The sequence below is a fragment of the Alosa alosa genome, chromosome 20, assembly GCF_017589495.1.
Source record: "Alosa alosa isolate M-15738 ecotype Scorff River chromosome 20, AALO_Geno_1.1, whole genome shotgun sequence".
Taxonomy (NCBI): Eukaryota; Metazoa; Chordata; class Actinopteri; order Clupeiformes; family Clupeidae; genus Alosa; species Alosa alosa.
In genome coordinates, this window is record NC_063208.1 from 7,897,464 (window position 1) to 7,915,302 (window position 17,839).

Here is a 17,839-nt window from a genome sequence, read left to right on the forward strand (position 1 = left end):
GTGATAGATATTGAGAATGAATATGAGAGACAGAGAGAGAGAGAGAGAGAGAGAGAGGAGAGGGAGAGGGAAAGAGAGAGATAGAGAGAGAGGGAGAGAGAGAGAGGGAGAGAGGGAGGATGGGTAGATGAGAAGCTGACAGCACTTCTCTTTCATTTTCCTGATCAATCAGTTTGAGGCTTGATAGCTGAGCAACATTCCATGCTCATTTATTCTATGAATATTAATATCCAGACTAGTAAGGGTGCAATATTCAGCCCAATTAAAGCCACTTCTAACCCTTTGACATGGAAATCACTTGATTATAATGTTTGCCAATTGGAGTGATTTATCAGGAGCGTAAAATAATACAAGGATAACTTACATTAATGAATAAGTGAGAATTGTTATGCAAGGCTGTACCAATCCAAAATGCAAACCTACATTTCAAAATGTCTAATTGGAATTCCAATAGACCCACTGAATAGGTCTAGAACCCAAAGTGTGTAGTGTAATGTAGCTTTTCTACTTCAATTTTACTTTTCTATTGTCACCAGATTAATATATGAATACAAGATAACCGGTATATGTAAAACAAGTCTGAGACACAATTAAGTTACAATAACGGCTTTATTCTTGATACATCGATATACTCCCTCTCTCTCTCTCTCTCATACACACACACAAACACATAAATACACACACAGCGAGAATAAAGTGGCGGAGGCGGGACTGCTGACAGCGCGAGCACAGGCTGTCTATCACTGCAAGCGAGAGCAAAGCGCAAGGATGCGCCGCGAGAGGTGGTCACCGGTGGAGACAGAAACACCAGTGTGCGAAGGACTGTCCAGCATCACATGCAAGACATTTTCAACTAATCTCATTTTAGTAAACTGAGCCTTTCATCTTAGACAAAAGTCTGTCAAGTCACTCCTTTGTTAGAATACGCGCAACGCCCGAACGGAAGGCGCGCACTGTTAAACCGATTCTTATATGTAGTCGCTGGAGTCTTGCCGTTTCTTCCAAGGAATAAACGAGTATTTAAACCTCCGAACCAGGCGACCCCATCAGTAAACATAACAGTTCGCGTCTGGACTATGCCAGGCTAAGAGTGAGAGCAATGGAATTGGTGTGCGAGACGCCGTAGCCATCCCACTCACTTCCACTGAGCCCGTGGAGTCGCTGGTAACTGTTTTACGGGGTTTAACGAGCTCTCGAGATGTTGTAAAAGTCAGTCCCTTTCCTGGACGGTGGGACAGCAAGCGCAGAAGGTTGAGAGAGCGAGGGAAAGGCGCGGAACCGAGGATTATGGCTCTCGCAACGTTTTCCCTCTGTCTGCTAACGCTCAGTTGGATGAACTTCCCGCCGGCGCACGGGAACAACCGCCACGCCGTATACTGGAACAGCTCGAACATACAGTAAGTGACTGAGAGTCCGATTCTGCAGTTGTCTATTCCTTCTCTATTTCAGTATCTTTTCCGGGACTGCGGGATGCGATGGTTTGTGGGCAGCTACGTAGTGAAGTATGGTTGTACTGGAATGTGAATTAGCCTATAATGCATAATTCAATATACCATGCTGTAGATACATTGTTAATTTATTGAACCACATGATCAGGACACATGGCTAATGCATAGGTGGGCAAGGGTTTACTTGGCCTCTTTAACAATGGAACTCCATTCGAGATGGCACTGATTGTGATTGACGCTAAACTTTTATTCTGGTTTGTAATAATCAGATAGAGGAAAAAATATCGATTCAGTCAAGCGATGCAACGCGCTTTCCCGGTGGCTAGCAGCTCCCTGAGGTGAAGGATGAATGTTTAATAGTCAGAACCCACTCTACACATCTATCTCACTTCGTCATGAGTCATCTCTCTCTCTCCAACCCATCGCACTCCTCCGCTACTGTATCTCTCCATCATGTTCTCTGGACTCCCAGGTACATATAACAGGTCCTTAGTTGTCCACTCGGTTTGTCATTTTTTGTCATATTTATACGGTGCACAGACCGGACCATATATATATATATATATATATATATATATATATATATATATATATATATATATGATACAGCGAGCTCATCCTCTATATCCTGAGATCAAATCTGATTCGTACTTTAATTGTTTTAGACTCTTCTTTCTACGAATCTTTCATGTTCGTCTCTCGCTTCCTCTATCCTCTCGACTGTCCGTTCGTATTTACATTCCCTACTCCGGTTTCCTTTCAATTCCTCTCTTCCCCTTGGCTCTCTCTTTCGGTCTTTGTCCTCTTCCTCTCAGACCTCTCTCGCCGCCGATCACACACACACACACACACACACACACACACACACACACACCTCTGTAGGAATAATAACTAAGGAGCCTCTGCATCAAATCCTTTTGGCAATAAGCACGAGTCCTGTCATCTTAACTTCACATGAGCGATTGAGTTGGAGTTTTTTCTCTTTCCTCTTTTGCCTTGTATGGATGGAAAGGACAGTCCTGAGAGAATAAGGTGGCATGCAGCAAGGAGCGCGCACTAGATCGTGAGCAGTTTGGGCAGCGGCGGCAATTAAGCGTGTCAGTGTGAATCTGAGCCACGGAGACGCTCATTAACGGCGAGAACCTCATTAGCATGGCGTGAGCGTCTTCAGAAGTGCGGCGCGCCACTGGCAGGTTCCGAGCGTGTCACCTCGCATTGTTAGTATTATCTATCACCGTTAATAATTCCGTCCGCGTGTATGCGTTTGTGTGTTTTATCCGGCATGACTGGCGCGGCGTGAGCGAGCTGCGTGAGTTCCGCAGGAAGAAACTCATCTATCATAAAATATAGACACACACACACACACACACACACACACACACACACACACACACACACACACACACATACACACACGGCACTGTAGCACAGCATATGCACAACACTAAAACACCCACCCACACAAATAAGTCTTACAGTCACATCTACTGTACATATCCAACCACCCTGTGTGGTGCCACATATGTTAACGATGTAATAAAAACAAACATGTGAGAGCATGTGTGTGTAAGAGACCGAGAGAGAAAGAGAGGGAGAGAGAGAAAGCGAGGGAGCACTGTGATGAACGACGGAGGTGTGAATGTGTGAGCATGGGCAATGCAGCTGTCGGGCTGGCAGAGGTATATGTTTGTATACGGATGGCTGTGGGCTTGCTTGCTTGCTTGTGTATTCTGTGTATTGGCTGTAGTCTGTCTTTCGATTTCTGGCTCCAGCTCCGGTGCAAAGTAATGCAAGAGCTGCTGACCCACTTAGCAGGTGGCAGACAAAAGCCTGGGGAGGTATCCCCCCCTTGTGGAATGCAGATTTGGGATCTCGGACCTGTGCCACCCCCACCCACCTGACTGCTCTTGGCCACACACACACACACACACACACACACACACACACACACACACACACACACACATACTCCCCCCATTCCCTCAATCTGGCTCCAGTCCCCACCACCGCCACTGCCACCGCCGGGCTATCTAACTGGACCGAGACGGTAAGTGCAGGACCCCGTGTCCAGCCTGGAAGCTGCGCTTCGCTGGGGCATGACAGGGGGGCCAGACGCTCCCAACTGGCCAGGGTCCGGTCCTGGACCACCCCTGCGGTTGGCTGGAGCTCGCTCTCGGCCTGCACTAGAGTGGAGAGAGATGGAGTAGGGTGGAGAGGAGATGGAGAGGAGGATGCAGCACACACACACACACACACACACACACACACACACCACCCAGATGGCTGCAGGGAAACCTCCAGCTGTGAGCTGTGGAGATGAGAGGAGAGGAGAGAGGGGAGAGAGAATAAGAGAGAGAGAGATGGATTGAGAGAGGGGGAGAAAGAGGGGAGAGAGAGAGAGAGAGGGAGAGAAAGAGAGAGAGAGAGAGAGTGAGAGAGTGAAAGAGAGGGAGAGAGAGAGAGAGAGAGCTGGGGAGGCTGCTCAGCACCGCGGCCTCCACAGACGGAGCTCTCGCTCTGGGCTGCCGTGTGCATGTGTGTGGGTCTGCAGGAGTAGGAGGATGAAAGCACCCAACAGATGACGGCACTATGGGGTGGTGCTGATGGAGAGGGGTGGGGAGGGTTGTTTGTGTGTGTGTGTGTTGGGGTGGGTGGGTGGGGTGGGGGTGCGGTGCAGCCTAATTTAACTCCCCCCAATGGAAAACCGAAATTTATTCCAGACTGTTGGTTTACAAGGTGTTATTCTTTTCCCCAATGCCTTGCATTGCAGTCTGTAGAGATATTATTTGTATTTTTTGAAAGATAATAGAAAGTGGTATAAAATAGCAGGGAAATCTGCTTAGCCTAGATACCGTATGCATGGAGAGCAGGCTGAGAAATGCATGCTGGGTACACAGACAGTATCTGATAGTGCCCAGACTCCTGTAGACAGCCATGGACACAGACTTGCTAAAGAGAAGTGTGCCAAGCCACGATGCAGTACAGATACTTCATCTAATGCCAGGCTGAGTCAACAGAGTATATACAATACAGTCCCTCACACCTGTATACATATGCACATAACCACACACACACACACACACACCTGTATACATATGCACATAAACACACACACACACACACATACACACACACACACACACACACACACACACACACACACACACACACACACACACACACCTGTATACATATGCACATAACCCCCACACACACACACCTGTATACATATGCACATAAACACACACACACACACACCTGTATACATATATACATATGCACATAACCACACACACACACACACACACCTGTATACATATGCACATAACCACACACACACACACACACCTGTATACAGTACATATGCACATAACCAAACATATACACACAAATGAATACTGCAGACACAGATGTCTGCCCAAACACACACACACACACACACACACACACACACACACACACACACACACATTAAAACATACACAAAGATTTTTTAAATATTAGTAAACACACACACACACACACAAATGATCTTACACACCCACAAGCACACACACACATATCACAAACACACGCGCACACTCACAGGCCATTAATTTCCTGACTATATTAGGCTCTCAGCCAGATAATTGAATTAGAGGTGCAGCATCTTGAGGGAAGCCGGGCATGTTGGCGACGCGTCTCCCTTACATCACTTCCTGCTGTGGCACGTGGCAGCATGAGCAACCCCGCACCAGGTGCATGTCACCACCGGCCACCTTAATTGGTCAAAGTGTCAGCACCAAATGGGAGCAGTGTACTACGCAGTATCCATCCCCACCCCAGAATGTTCCAAAACTGCCTCACCTCAGAGAAGGCATTTGGCATCGGGCATGTGTACAGATAGACCCCAGGTGGTGCTCAAGCACCTACCCCTTTGCCCTCTAGCTTGATAAGTGCCTTTTGCAGGATATTTATTTTTTATTCTATTTCTAATTATAGAATTATCTACACACACACAGATACACAAACACACACACACACACGCACACGTGACCATGCCTGAGAACTGCGTTTGAGTTGTTATTCGGCGAGACTCCCCCCCCCCTCCTCACATGTCCAGTGCAGTGCCAGTACAGCTGCAGTAAACACACACATGTCGAGCCCCCTGCAGAGCCGCATCCATGTCCCACTGACCTGCATTTATTGGTGACGGCCAGGAAACGGCATCACGCCAGGAAACGACATCACGCCAGGAAACATCACGCCAGTAAACGGCATTGTTTTGTCACTATTGGGAAATTAAAAACCACCATTACAACATCTCCTTTGATGTCTACAATGTACCAAGTAGTCTAAGTCAATAATAAAACTGTATTATTAAGCATAACAGCAAGCACTGGCTGTGGGTCAGGTGTTAGTGAAAACTAGGAAAGCATCAGCTTGATCCAAATTTTCATCTGTGGGTCACTACCGTATTAAGGCATAAGGCATATTAGGCTGTAGCTTGTAGGCCTACATGAAACATTGTTTTGTAATAATGGTCAGTGAGAGGGATGCCCATTTTTTATCTTGGACACCTGTCTCTCCAAATTGTCTGTGCACGGCCCTGGATGACATACTAGTCCACATAATGAGAGGAAAAGGGTCGCCAGAGGTGAAAGGTCATCAGGTCCATCATTCTTTTATGACCAGTTACAGTACAGCATGTGGCCATCTACTGTGACCCTTTTAGTGCCTTAACGAGTTGCAATGACCATTAGCACTGCAGTATCAGTGGAGGAGAAAGAGAGAACGAGCAAACGAAGGAGAGATGGAAAAGACAAAAAACAAAACAAAGAAAGAAATAACGAAAGAAGGAAAGAAGAGATGGACAACAAAAAGAAGAAACAGACAAAAAAGAAATAACATTCGGCAGAGATTGGCACAGTGTGTGTGTGTGTGTGTGTGTGTGTGTGTGTGTGTGTGTGTGTGTGTGTGTGTGTGTGTGCGTGTGTGTGTGTGTATGTGTTTGTGTGTGTGTGTGTGTGTGTATGTGTGTGTGTATTGTGTGTGTGTAATGTGTGTGTGTGTGTGTGTGATTCCAATGGCTAAACCTGAGCTGGGTGAGTGTGATGGACTGTCAGGCCTTAAAATGAACACTGAAAAAAGGAGGAGGGGAAATCATAATGAAAAAAGAGGAAAGCTCTTATTTCTGGTGCACAATCTCGTGTGCTACAAAACAAATTATCACCTTGACAAATGGCTTCCCTGAGAGACAGAGGCGCTCTGCAGGGTGATCAATGTTCAAGCTCACTGCTGCACTGCCGGAGTCTTTCCCGGTAGCTTGTTAAAGCCCTCGGCTAGAAGTCTGTGTTTGTGTGTGTACTTGTGTGTGTGTGTGTGCATGTGTGTGTGTGTGTGTGTGTGTGTGTGTGTGTGTGAGTTTGTGTGGGTGGGTGAAGGTTCCCTCAGAGCTGTAAAGAATTGGACAGGAGCGAAAAACAACTAAGTTAATCCATTTTTAGGATGTCATCTAAATGCTTTATTGCAGCAGAGAGCAGTCATGGTCGCAATAGTCGCTCACAGCCTCTACAGCTTCTCAAAACTGTTGATTTTTTTGGAAGACTTAAACTTGGCTGGCCTTACCTTCTGATACCACACTACCACAAAAGCAATAGCGGTTGGAAAGATGGCTAGTGGTGCCATCCAATTATCCAACAAACAATGAAGTAGGTGGGTGAACTCCTACGGCATCTAAGCCTGGTGGATTTATTAAGAACTGCTAGCATCACTTACGGTGTCTGTAAGCTATATTTTACCAGAAAAGAACTTCAAAAACAGATGCCTGAGGCGTAAGCACATACTATGGGCTTTATGCTTGGTCTTGCAGAGCCTGGTCACTTTTCAAAAGTTGAAATATCGTGTAGCACACCAACGCGAGCGGCGAGATTGTGCAGTCTGCCACCGGCAACAAAGGTAATGACAAATGGACCTGTGAAATTGACTTTCAACACGAGGCATGAATGTGTTGCAGCCAGAGGTTCGGAGCGAAATGCACTGTTTCCTTTCACACATCCTCACTGAATATGTGAAGTAATCCTTAAGCCAGCTGGGGCAGTAAAAAGTATTGTATTTCAATAGAGAGTTCACCCTGTCTGAGATTAAGGTTGTCTCACAAGACATCTGGCGGTTGATAATAATAGTTTCTTTGTGCAGCTGTTGGTATGAAAAGGGCCCTTTGTGTGGCATTGAGATCTATTTAGTATAGTTGTCTTGTCGACAACAAAGACTTTTTTAGAACAGTTATGGTAAACGAGCCGGCTTTACTTTCTGAGAACTAACACAAAAAAAAAGATACTGAAAAGATGGGAATTATCCGCCAATTATCCACCTGAAGCAGGTGGGTGGACTCCTATGGTATCTAAGCTTGGTGGATTTATGAAAATGCAAACTCACAGAGTCCTATTATAACCAGAATGCTAATTACTGTCGGGGTATAATTTTGCCAAAAGTGCTAACAGGCTCAAGCAGCAAAAGTTTGTTCCCAGGGCACTGATAAAAATCGATGTTTTCTCAAGGTATGCAAACACTTCTTGTGAATGACGCTGCAGATAAACATTAAGAGTGTAACTTCCAAGGCCCTGAAAGCTTAGCGTGGCCATTTCGGCATAACTATACAATAAACATCAGGCAGACTGTGCCACTTTATTTGCAGGCCATCTGTGACCAACACCAAAGCTGTCTCGCAAAGACACCAAGAAAAGAGAACAAGCGCGGAGCCCCTGGACAGCAGCGACTCGGGGGCACGTAGCGGACGTGAGCCAGACGTGAGCCAGATCTGGCCCAGACGCGCGCTCCGCAGTCCACCCCTCACCTCTGGAAGGAGGAAGAGGTGTGTTAAGCTGAGACCGGATGGCAGCGATAGCAAAGTGATTTTGGCAGGTCTGTCAGTCAGGCAGGGAATCAGTCAACGCGCTCTCTTCCTCTCATCTAGGCTGCCAGGAGAAAGGGAGAAAGAGAGAGAGAGAGAGAGAGAGAGTGAAAGAGAGGGAGAGAAAGAGAGAGAGAGAGAGAGAAAGGAGGAGAGAGATAGAGAGAGATAGAGAGAGAGAGAGAGAAAAGAGGGGGGGGGGGGCAATACCCAGGGGTGGTGACCCATGTTAATATATGGACACACAGACTCTGTGGCTCATTCATGTGCACCGCTGCACTGCAACCACAACACCAGCACTGCTGCCACCGCCACCACCACCTCCTCCACCCCGTGCCAGCTAACGCAGCTAAGCTGTGCGGCGCGTTAGCCACCGCTACTACCTCCACCCTAGCAGCAGTGTTAGCGGCGTCTGGCAGCAGCAGCAGCAGCAGCAGCAGCATCAACGCGGAAAGGCCTTGGCAGGATTTGGCCATCCGATTACATGCACAGGCACTCCGCCTGGCTGAGCAGGGGCTAGGCCAGCCCCACCGATTTTGCATACAAATGTGCTCTCGCATTCACTCACTACCCTCGCGCTCAATACACCCTCCTCGTCCTCCTCATCCTCAGAGCGGAGCGGAGCAGCGGACTGCCTCGGTAGAAAATATGACACGCCGTAAACACACTGTTGTTTTCTTCTCCATCAACACAGTTTTTGTTATTCACAGGTTGCTCAGCCACTGTTGCAGACGGAGAAAAAGTAATTTGCTCAGACTAAAGAGGACTCTAACTGGAAAGCCATTACCCTGACAAAACACCTAACACATTTATTTAATAATTATTTTGATGTGATGTTATTTGCTGGTGCAAAGCATGTAATCACGGTTGAGGCTTCAGCAGGTGCACTCCTATGCCGGTTCAGATTGTAATAGAAGAATTGTAATATTATTTTCTAATGGCTTTTTTAACTCGCCAGTGGATTATTGAGCCATGTGTACGGCAGCGCACCACATCGATTATCTGATTTCGGCACAGAAACACTTATTTGCAGGCATGTCATTTATATAGTACTCAGCGCTTAAATTCAATAATTCATTTGAAGAAATACAGGACAGCAATTATGTGAGACCATTCAGACACATTACATCTTCTAAATCAGCCTGCTGCTCGCAAATGTATATAGTTAGACCCCAGATAAGTACAGTAGTTTATCTTTGTTGACAAAAAACGTGAGGCAAGAACTAGCCTCCCTAGAATAACCTGGAGCTAATATACTGTAGCAGATGCATTTAATAATTTGACTTCAGCCTTCATCTAACCAAGATAACCACAGTGGGAGTCAATACTGAAGCAGTTCAGCGCTGACCGCTTATAAATCAGTTAACTGACATTGACGTGCATGGTTTCATTTTTGGATCGAGTGGGTCGAGGTCCCCCGGTTCTTGCTCAAACAGCCTAAATGATTGACACCGCTGCTTCCCCCAGTGAAGAGCTCAGTGAAAGACACGCAAAACAAAAAAATAATGTTTTTTTTCTGGCTCTGGGTGAGCACCTCGAGCTGTCTTCCTCCAAGACAGTGGTGTGGGGGGGGGGGGGAAGAACTAATAACGGGGTGGGTAGGGCGTTAAGGCAGGTAGACTCTCAGCGGAGAACTTCAGAAAGCTGCAGGTGGAGAACTGGAGGGCTGAGCTGACTGACTGATCAGCTTGCTGGGGTGGGATTGGAGCAGCACAAGCTGATTGGATCAGCACTGAGATGTGTTTGTGTGTGTGTGTGTGTGTGTGTGTGTGTGTGTGTGTGTGTGTGTGTCTTGTGTGTGTGTGTGTGTGTGTGTGTGTGTGTGTGTGTGTGTATGATGTGTGTGTATGTGGGTGTGTGTGTGTGTGTGTGTGTGTGTGTGTATGTGTATGTGAAGTCTTCAGTCCAGCGGTTTTGTGTGTGTGTGTGCGTGTGTGTGTGTGTGTGTGTGTGTATGTGTGTGTGTATGTGGGTGTGTGTGTGTGAAGTGAGACTGAAGTGAGAAGTCTTCAGTCCAGCAAGTGTGTGTGTGTGTGAGTGTGTGTGTGTGCTTAACCCCCCTCCCTCCCCCCTGGATGCATGGAAAGGTGCCTCTGATGTAAACGTGATGGGCAGTCGATAGCGGGCCATATGATAATCAATACAACAAATGCATTTTTAATTGGATTGGACGGTGTCAGTGAAATGCCAATAGGCGGTGTAAACTTAATAGGCAGGTGTCTGAGGGGAGAACCAGAGGGGTGTGTGTGTGTGTAGTGTGTGTGTGTGTGTGTGTGTGTGTTTCTGTGTGTGTGTGTGTGTGTGTTTCTGTGTGTGTGTGTGTGTGTTTCTGTTTGTGTGTGTGTGTGTGTGTGTGTGTGTGTGTGTGTGTATGTGTATGTGTGTGTTTCTGTGTGTGTGTAATGTGTTTCTGTGTTGTGTGTGTATGTGTGTGTGTGTGTGTGTGTGTGTGTGTGTGTTTCTGTGTGTGTGTGTGTGTGTGTGTGTGTGGGAGGGGTGGTGGTTCAGGAGATGGAGGGTTGGGTTGAAAATGCTGTTTTTCTCCATTGAAAATACTTTTATCAGGGGCCTGGCCTCTCAGATCTGCAGGGTGTGATAGGGAAGCGCTGTGTGGTGAACAAACAAGAGAGCGAGAGAGGGAGAGAAAGAGAGAGTGAGAGAAAGAGAGAGATAGAGAGAGAAAGAGCGAGGGATAAAATGGAATTTATTTCAGAGGACATCAGCACATTTTTCAGGAAAACACTGATTTAAAACCTTTTGTTTTTTTCCTTTTTTATTGTTGTTGCCTCTCCCCCTGTTCTGTTTGACTCTTTAGGAATCCGCAGTGTTGTGTTGTGAGTCTGGTTCCTCCCAGATGGTGCACAACTCCTCACAGAGCCAGTGAGTCTTGCGTAGCTCCTGCATGGATTACAGCAGTCCTCACTATCCTGTCAACAGCACATAAATTATGGTGTGTCTGAGTGTGTTTGTGTGTATGTGTGTGTGTCTGAGCGTGTTTGTGTGCGAGGAGGGAGGCGTGCCAGCAACATTCATCCTGATTAGATGACACACATGTAGAGAACACGTGCTGATCTCCACGAGCACGGAATCTTCACAGGGCCCACCGCCACTGGCGTCGACTTGGGGAATATTGCCGTCTCCGGTGTAAGTAATTGCGGCAGCTTTAATTTGTGACTCGTCTCTCTCTCTCGGCGTTGATTGGGCAGCGGATTAAATTACTCCTGTCACCGCGGCCCCACGAGTGGGAGCGAGCAGGAGAGAGGGCTCTGCGCAGGTGACATCACCCCCTTCGAGAGCGTTTGATTGGCTCCCGCGGGGGCGGTTGTCACTGCGGCGACCTAATCGACAACACTCATCAGGGGCGCTTTGTGTGCGGTTGTCAAGACAACGGCAATCATTTGCGAAAGAGAGCCAAATTTACAGCACACTTGCGCATCCCCAATTTCCTTTGTGACCTAGCAAAGCATTGTGGGTACTATGGCTCTTTTTCAAGGGCACTTGACTATGGTGTCAAAGGGGAGTGCTCCGGAGCTGGAGGTCTAGTAAGGGACGAGGCCCATCTCTCTCTCTTCCTCTCTTTCTCTCTCTCTCTCTCTCTCTTTCTCTCTTCCTCTCTTTCTCTCTCTTTCTCTGTCTTCCTCTCCCTCTCTCTGCTCCTGACGCTGCTGTGAGGACATAGCTCCTCTTCACTGGCCTATCAGAGGCCATTAGCATTCCAGCGGCTCCAAGGTTACGCTGGCTTCGCCGCGCCGCCTCCCAGCACCCCAGTGGAGAAGGGCCAGGATCCAGACAGGTAGAACCAATCTCAGCCCTGCCGATTAGAATGCAAATACTGCCACCAGAGAGGGGAGGGAGGGGGAGAGAGAGAGAGAGATAGAGAGAGAGAGAGAGAGAGAGAGAGAGATGCTCTGACCCCTTTCACTTAGGCCGCATAGTCCCATACCGCTGTGTTTGTCAGAGCGGCAAAACATCCTCTCTCTCTCTTTCTCTTTCTCCCTCCCTCTCTCTCTTTCTTCCTCTCTCTCTCTCTCTCTCTCTTTCTTCCTCCCTCTCTCTTTTCCTCCCCCTCTCTCTCTGTCTGTTCCTCTCTCTCTTCCCCCCTCTCTCTCCCTCTCCTTGCCCACCTACTGTTAGAACATCAGGGGACCAGGCGCAACTGTTAGGATGTAAATTCCCAAGAGAGGAGAAGAGTCAGAATGCCCCCCCCCCTCTCCCTCCCCTCTCATAACTGCTCTCTGTGTTGTGTTTATCATCAGAGCCCTCGCGCAGCGCACTGCTGACTTTTGAAAGGCCTGCGCTGTTCTTTTCAGTGAATTACAGCCAAAGCAGTTGATCTACCGAGAGGAGAGACACCTCACACACACTCCAGTGGCTTATTTCTCTCACACGTCCCACTCGACGACGAAGAACTACCACATTCCACACCCCCCACACACATTGAGCGAGTGTGCCCCTCCTCGACCGTATCCATTCAAGGTGACGTTCTCTCCTCCTCTCCTCCTGGCTTGTCATTCACACGCAACCTTCGGGAGGACGGAGGAGGGTGGGGGGTCCGAGTTCAGCCGTTATCTTCGCTCTGATATTCTCGAGTGTTTCGCTTTAATAAAAGAAAGGAACAGGCGGCGCGCCGCAGCACGTCTCCCCTGAGCGCGGTCGGATCGCAACGCCACGGCCCATTCATCAAGACCAAGGCAATTTGGAGTATGGATGTAATAATTAGGTATTCTGTCATAATTGAGAATTTGCCTATTGAATCTGTAATTATGGTGAGGTCCTAGCCCCTTTGGCGGCCAGCATCTCCGTAATGAGAACATCTGAGCGAAATTGAAATCTCTCTCCAGTGCTCTGCACATTCAATCGGGCAAAAATGTAATTTGACCTCTTTCAGTGGCAATCACAGGACACACAGACACACACACACACACACACACACACACACACACACACACACACACACACGCTACCCCCTGCACACCCCGCCAACCAACCCAGAAGTTAAATGTGTCCTCTTATAATGTCAGGGAACATTTAAATCAGGGAAACTTCAAGCGAATCCCTTTCCATTATGGAGTCCACAGCAATATCTGGCCGGCTGAGGAAAGTCGGACGTAAGTGGAGTGGACAGGAACGTCACCAGTCCGCTAAATTGTACCAGTGTTTGTGCTCAGCGGGAAGCGAGGCGCTGAAGCATCTTCCCTCTCCTCCCCGCCGTTCGACCGCGCCAGACAGGTGATGAAAATGAAAATGTATCTATGGCAACATAAAGAGGTCACCGGTGCCGGTGTCTCAGGAGACGAGCGCGACTGTTTTTCTACCCTCCCACCCTCACATGGGAAACAGGTGTGGGAGCCCTCCAGAGAGACCCTGATGACGCTAATTGACCAGTTAATGACCTATGAGAATACAGGCCTTGGCATCAGCTTGTGCGTAAGTGTACCATACTGCAGAACAAAGCACACAGCCATCCACCTACAGTACAACAAAGAACACAACCCGTCCACCAATAGTTCCTATGATATTTGAAAAACAGCAAGAAAAATCAAGATGCCAATGATTTTTCTTTGGGAAAATGGCAAACAGTACATTGACATAGATGAGATTCCTCCTAATATATCCATCATGTTTCGACATTAATTGGGTCAACAACACAATGTCCTCAAGAGCAGATGGCTGTCGTATATATATATATATATATATATATTAATCTTTTTCCAAATGTCCTTTTACTGGGGACTCAGGTGTTGGAACTCTATGAATACACTAATTGATCAATTAACAGCAGAAATCCTGGGCTGGACTGGAACTTGAGGCACGTCCCACTCAGGCAGTAAGGCATGGAAATCTCCCCACCCAGCGAGGCGTGTAATTCGCTCTAACAAGCCGGTGATATACAACCAGGAGGTGGTGGAGAGAGAAAAAAACCCTGACAATCAAATTAACATCCCAATATCCCACCCCCTACCAATCCCCTCAACAACACCCACCCCCACCACCCACTCTCCCTCTCTCTCCCCCGAACAGTGAAAGAGTGATCTTGGAACGAGTGCCTCGCTATATTATGATTAATTCATCAAGCCATTTGAGGATGGGCTGCGTTTTGGATGAAGTGATAAATGCCCCCTCCATGTGTCTTGCCGCAGTTTGCCTTCAGCAGCCTGCTGTCAGCTCCTTTTACTGCCCGGCCCACACGCGCTAACATAAAGCAGAGTCAACAGGAAGTGCCCCGACAGGCGCTATAGCAACCGCCTCCTGACAGCCTCGATGCTATAGCCCACAAATAGCCACGTGAGACCGAGACAGGTCGTGAGATATAGTGAACTGATTGCTTGCAGGAAAAAAAAGTGATGCTAGCTGAGCAGTAGCCCAACACCAGCTGTATGTCTTCCTCACAAATTGTGGATTCATGACACCTCTCTCCCCTGGCAAGGTCTTGTCACACACAGGCACTGAATAAAACCAGCTCGCGAGCACATTTGGTCACGGAATAAATAGAAGCCGAGGAGAGAGGCTGGCGGAGTCCATCTTTAAACAGACCACGGCCCCAGACAGCACGGGAACAAAGCTGCTGCCGGTCTGGCCGCGTCCCCTCTTCGCCACGCCAGCCGGATCCGCGCCAGATCCACGCCAGAGTCGGACCGCATCCAATCGGATCCAGACTCCGGCGCTGCCTGCGTAGCGGGCCACTGACCCGGCTTAGGAGAACAGGACGGGGCTTAGGAAAGAAGGGCCGGATAAGAGCATAGCAACAGAGCAGGATTTCCTTCCTCTGCCTGGACAGAAATGAAAATCACCTGCCGTGCGATGTGTGCGGAATGCTACTGAGCTCGGAACATATTTTATTCATTTAGGGCTGATGTCAAGAAATCCATCACCTCAGGCTGCATCCAGGCCTGCATGGCTCACCGAGCAAACACAACAAGTTAACGAATCAGGAGGCAGTTAAGGGAATGGAAATGAATCAGAGTGTTGAAATATAAATGTCATATTAATTATATGTGTGTATTCATTTAGTCTCTGTATTGTGTGTGTGTGTGTGTGTGTGTGTGTGTGTGTGTGCAATTAGAGTTGATTTTTAAAATAGCTTATTTTCCTTTTGTTTGCTACAAATGTCGTGCTTGTTGATATTTCAAGAATATTCATGCATGATCTCTACCAGAATTACAGTCTGCAGTAATTGCTAAGCTAAAAGATCTACTCGAATGTGTACGGGTACTTAGGTATTGATGAATTTCATAATGGGACCCTTCATTGATTGCCCCAGCGTGCAATGGCTTTTTGATGAGAGTCAATTTATTTAATGGCTGTTTGTGTACAACCTGACCGCAATCCTTCATTTGGACAGAAGAAGTTGATTGTCTTACGGTAATGGCTTTTAATTCTGGAACAACCTGGCGTAGCTTGTTTCCCAGTTTGGGGAAAGAGTGATGTATTGTTGCAGGTGGTGGCGTAGCGTGGCGTGGCGTGGGGATGGTGGATGTTGAGGAAAGTTAATTCGGTCTCGTTGTGGTTGTTGTGTGTCGTTGACGAACCCATCTGGGTTTTTCTGAGAGCCCTTGATGTGTAAATGTGATGATGGTTTAAACATGAGCATGTAGCCACATGTGTCCACGCCTGTGTGCTCACATGTGTGTGTGTGTGTGTGTGTGTGTGTGTGTGTGCCTCTTGCAGTCTCACATTGATTTTTACTCTAACATGCCTGACTCACTTTTTGGAAATGCTTTTCCCTCTCCCTCTCTCTCTCTCTGTGTGTGTGTGTGTGTGTGTGTGTGTGTGTGTGTGTGTGTGTGTGTGTGTGTGTGTGTGTGCACATAGCTAACATTGTAATACTATTGCACATTTGTGTGTGTGTACGCAGTTCACGGGTTGCATGAAAGCGTTATTGAGTTTTTCTGTGTGAGAATTCCTGTGTGTAGGATTGTGTTAATCTCTCTCTTTCTCTCTTTCTTTCTCTCTCTGTGTGTGCTTATGTGTGTCAATAGACCCTTTCAACAATAAAAACAAAAACAATGCTTGAACGTTCTATTTGGTTCCCAATCTACTTCCTCTGCATTAAGATAACATATGGAATGTTAAAACGGAAGCCTTGTGGGGCCAACTATGATGCTGATAATGGAACTCTCTTGAAAGGGTCTATACATGTACATGGTTCTGGTTTGTGGCCTAAAATGGTTAAGGTTGTGAGGATTATGCATTTTGGTTGACATTACCAATGTGTAGTTCTGAATATTTTCATTTTGTATGTGTGAATTTATTTGTGCATGTATTTGAGTCTGTGTGTGTGTGTGTGTGTGTGTGTGTGTGTGTGTGTGTGTGTGTGTGTGTGTGTGTGTGTGTGTGTGTCTAATGATGGATGGAGCTTTGCCCTGCAGTCTGTAGACCTGAAGACTCACCGAGAGCCCTGATCTCAGATCCTCATCACACTGTGTGTGGGTGTGCTGAATATCAATGTCCTGCCAGACTCTCTCGCCGTGTGTGTGTGTGTGTGTGTGTGTGTGTATGTGTGTGTTTGTGTGTTTCTGTGTGTGTGTGTGTGTGTGTGTGTGTGTGTGTGTGTGTGTGTTTGTGTTATGTTTGTTTTGATGTGTGTGTGTGTGTGTGTGTGTGTGTGTGTGAGAGAGAGAGAGAGAGAGAGAGAGAGAGAGAGTGTAGGACAAGGTGAGATAGAAATAGACAGTGGTTGGATGTAGCTGTGGGCTTACTTGTATGTAGTGTGTGTAGGCGGATGTGTGTGTGTGCGTATGTTTGTGTGTGTGTGTGTGTTTTGGCAGGGAATGTCTGAGATTCAGCCTGTTCTTTGTCCTCTTCCCTGTGTGTGTGTGTGTGTGTGTGTGTGTGTGTGTGTGTGTGTGTTCCAGTGTGTTTATGTGTGTGGTGTGTATGTCTATGTTGCAATTACTGCACAGACTGTGGGAGCATGTGAGGATGTTTCTTCTTTTAGCGTGGGCCCTCTGCTCACTGGCATGTGTGTGTGTGTGTGTGTGTGTGTGTGTGTGTGTGTGTGTGTGTGTGTGTGGTGTGTGTGTGTGTCAATGTGGCCCAGGGGTGGTCCTTGCTGGCTCAGTGTTGTGTGGGGAAAGAGGGCCTGCAGATTAACTCTTTCCTAAAAGAGCGTCTTTTTCCACAAATGGTAACGTATCCCTTTAACAGAGAGCAAGATCTAGAGAGATGTGTGTGCATAATGCATGTGTATACAGTATGTGTGTGTGTGTGTGTGTGTGTGTGTGTGTGTGTGTGTGTGTGTGTGTGTGTACACACATGTAGCCACTGAACATGTTATCTGTTTCCTTTCATTTGTGTAATGTATGCCTGCTTTGATGCCTGTGTGAATGTGTCAGTGGCGCCGCACGCCGCACGGCTTCATCTCGCCATCTGATTTTGTGAATTAAGTGCGAAGCTCGACTGCGGTTTTGTTCAGAGAAAGGCAGGGCTACAAGGCTACAAGGTTATGATTCATACATTTGCATTTACAGCAATTTAAGGATTCTGTGCCACTTCCCAA

General features: G+C 47.3%; 1 protein-coding gene across 2 annotated transcripts in view; it reads left to right on the forward strand.

Annotated features, from left to right (window-relative positions):
- The first annotated feature begins 713 nt into the window (after nucleotides 1–713).
- The window catches only part of efna3a (ephrin-A3a), an 83,371-nt gene continuing 66,245 nt past the window's right edge, over nucleotides 714–17,839 (forward strand). For both annotated transcript variants that reach the window (XM_048229005.1, XM_048229006.1), the window contains exon 1: nucleotides 714–1,397. In XM_048229005.1, the coding sequence (XP_048084962.1) occupies nucleotides 1,288–1,397 (110 nt within the window). In that variant the 5' untranslated portion in view covers nucleotides 714–1,287. The remainder of the gene's footprint in view (nucleotides 1,398–17,839) is intronic.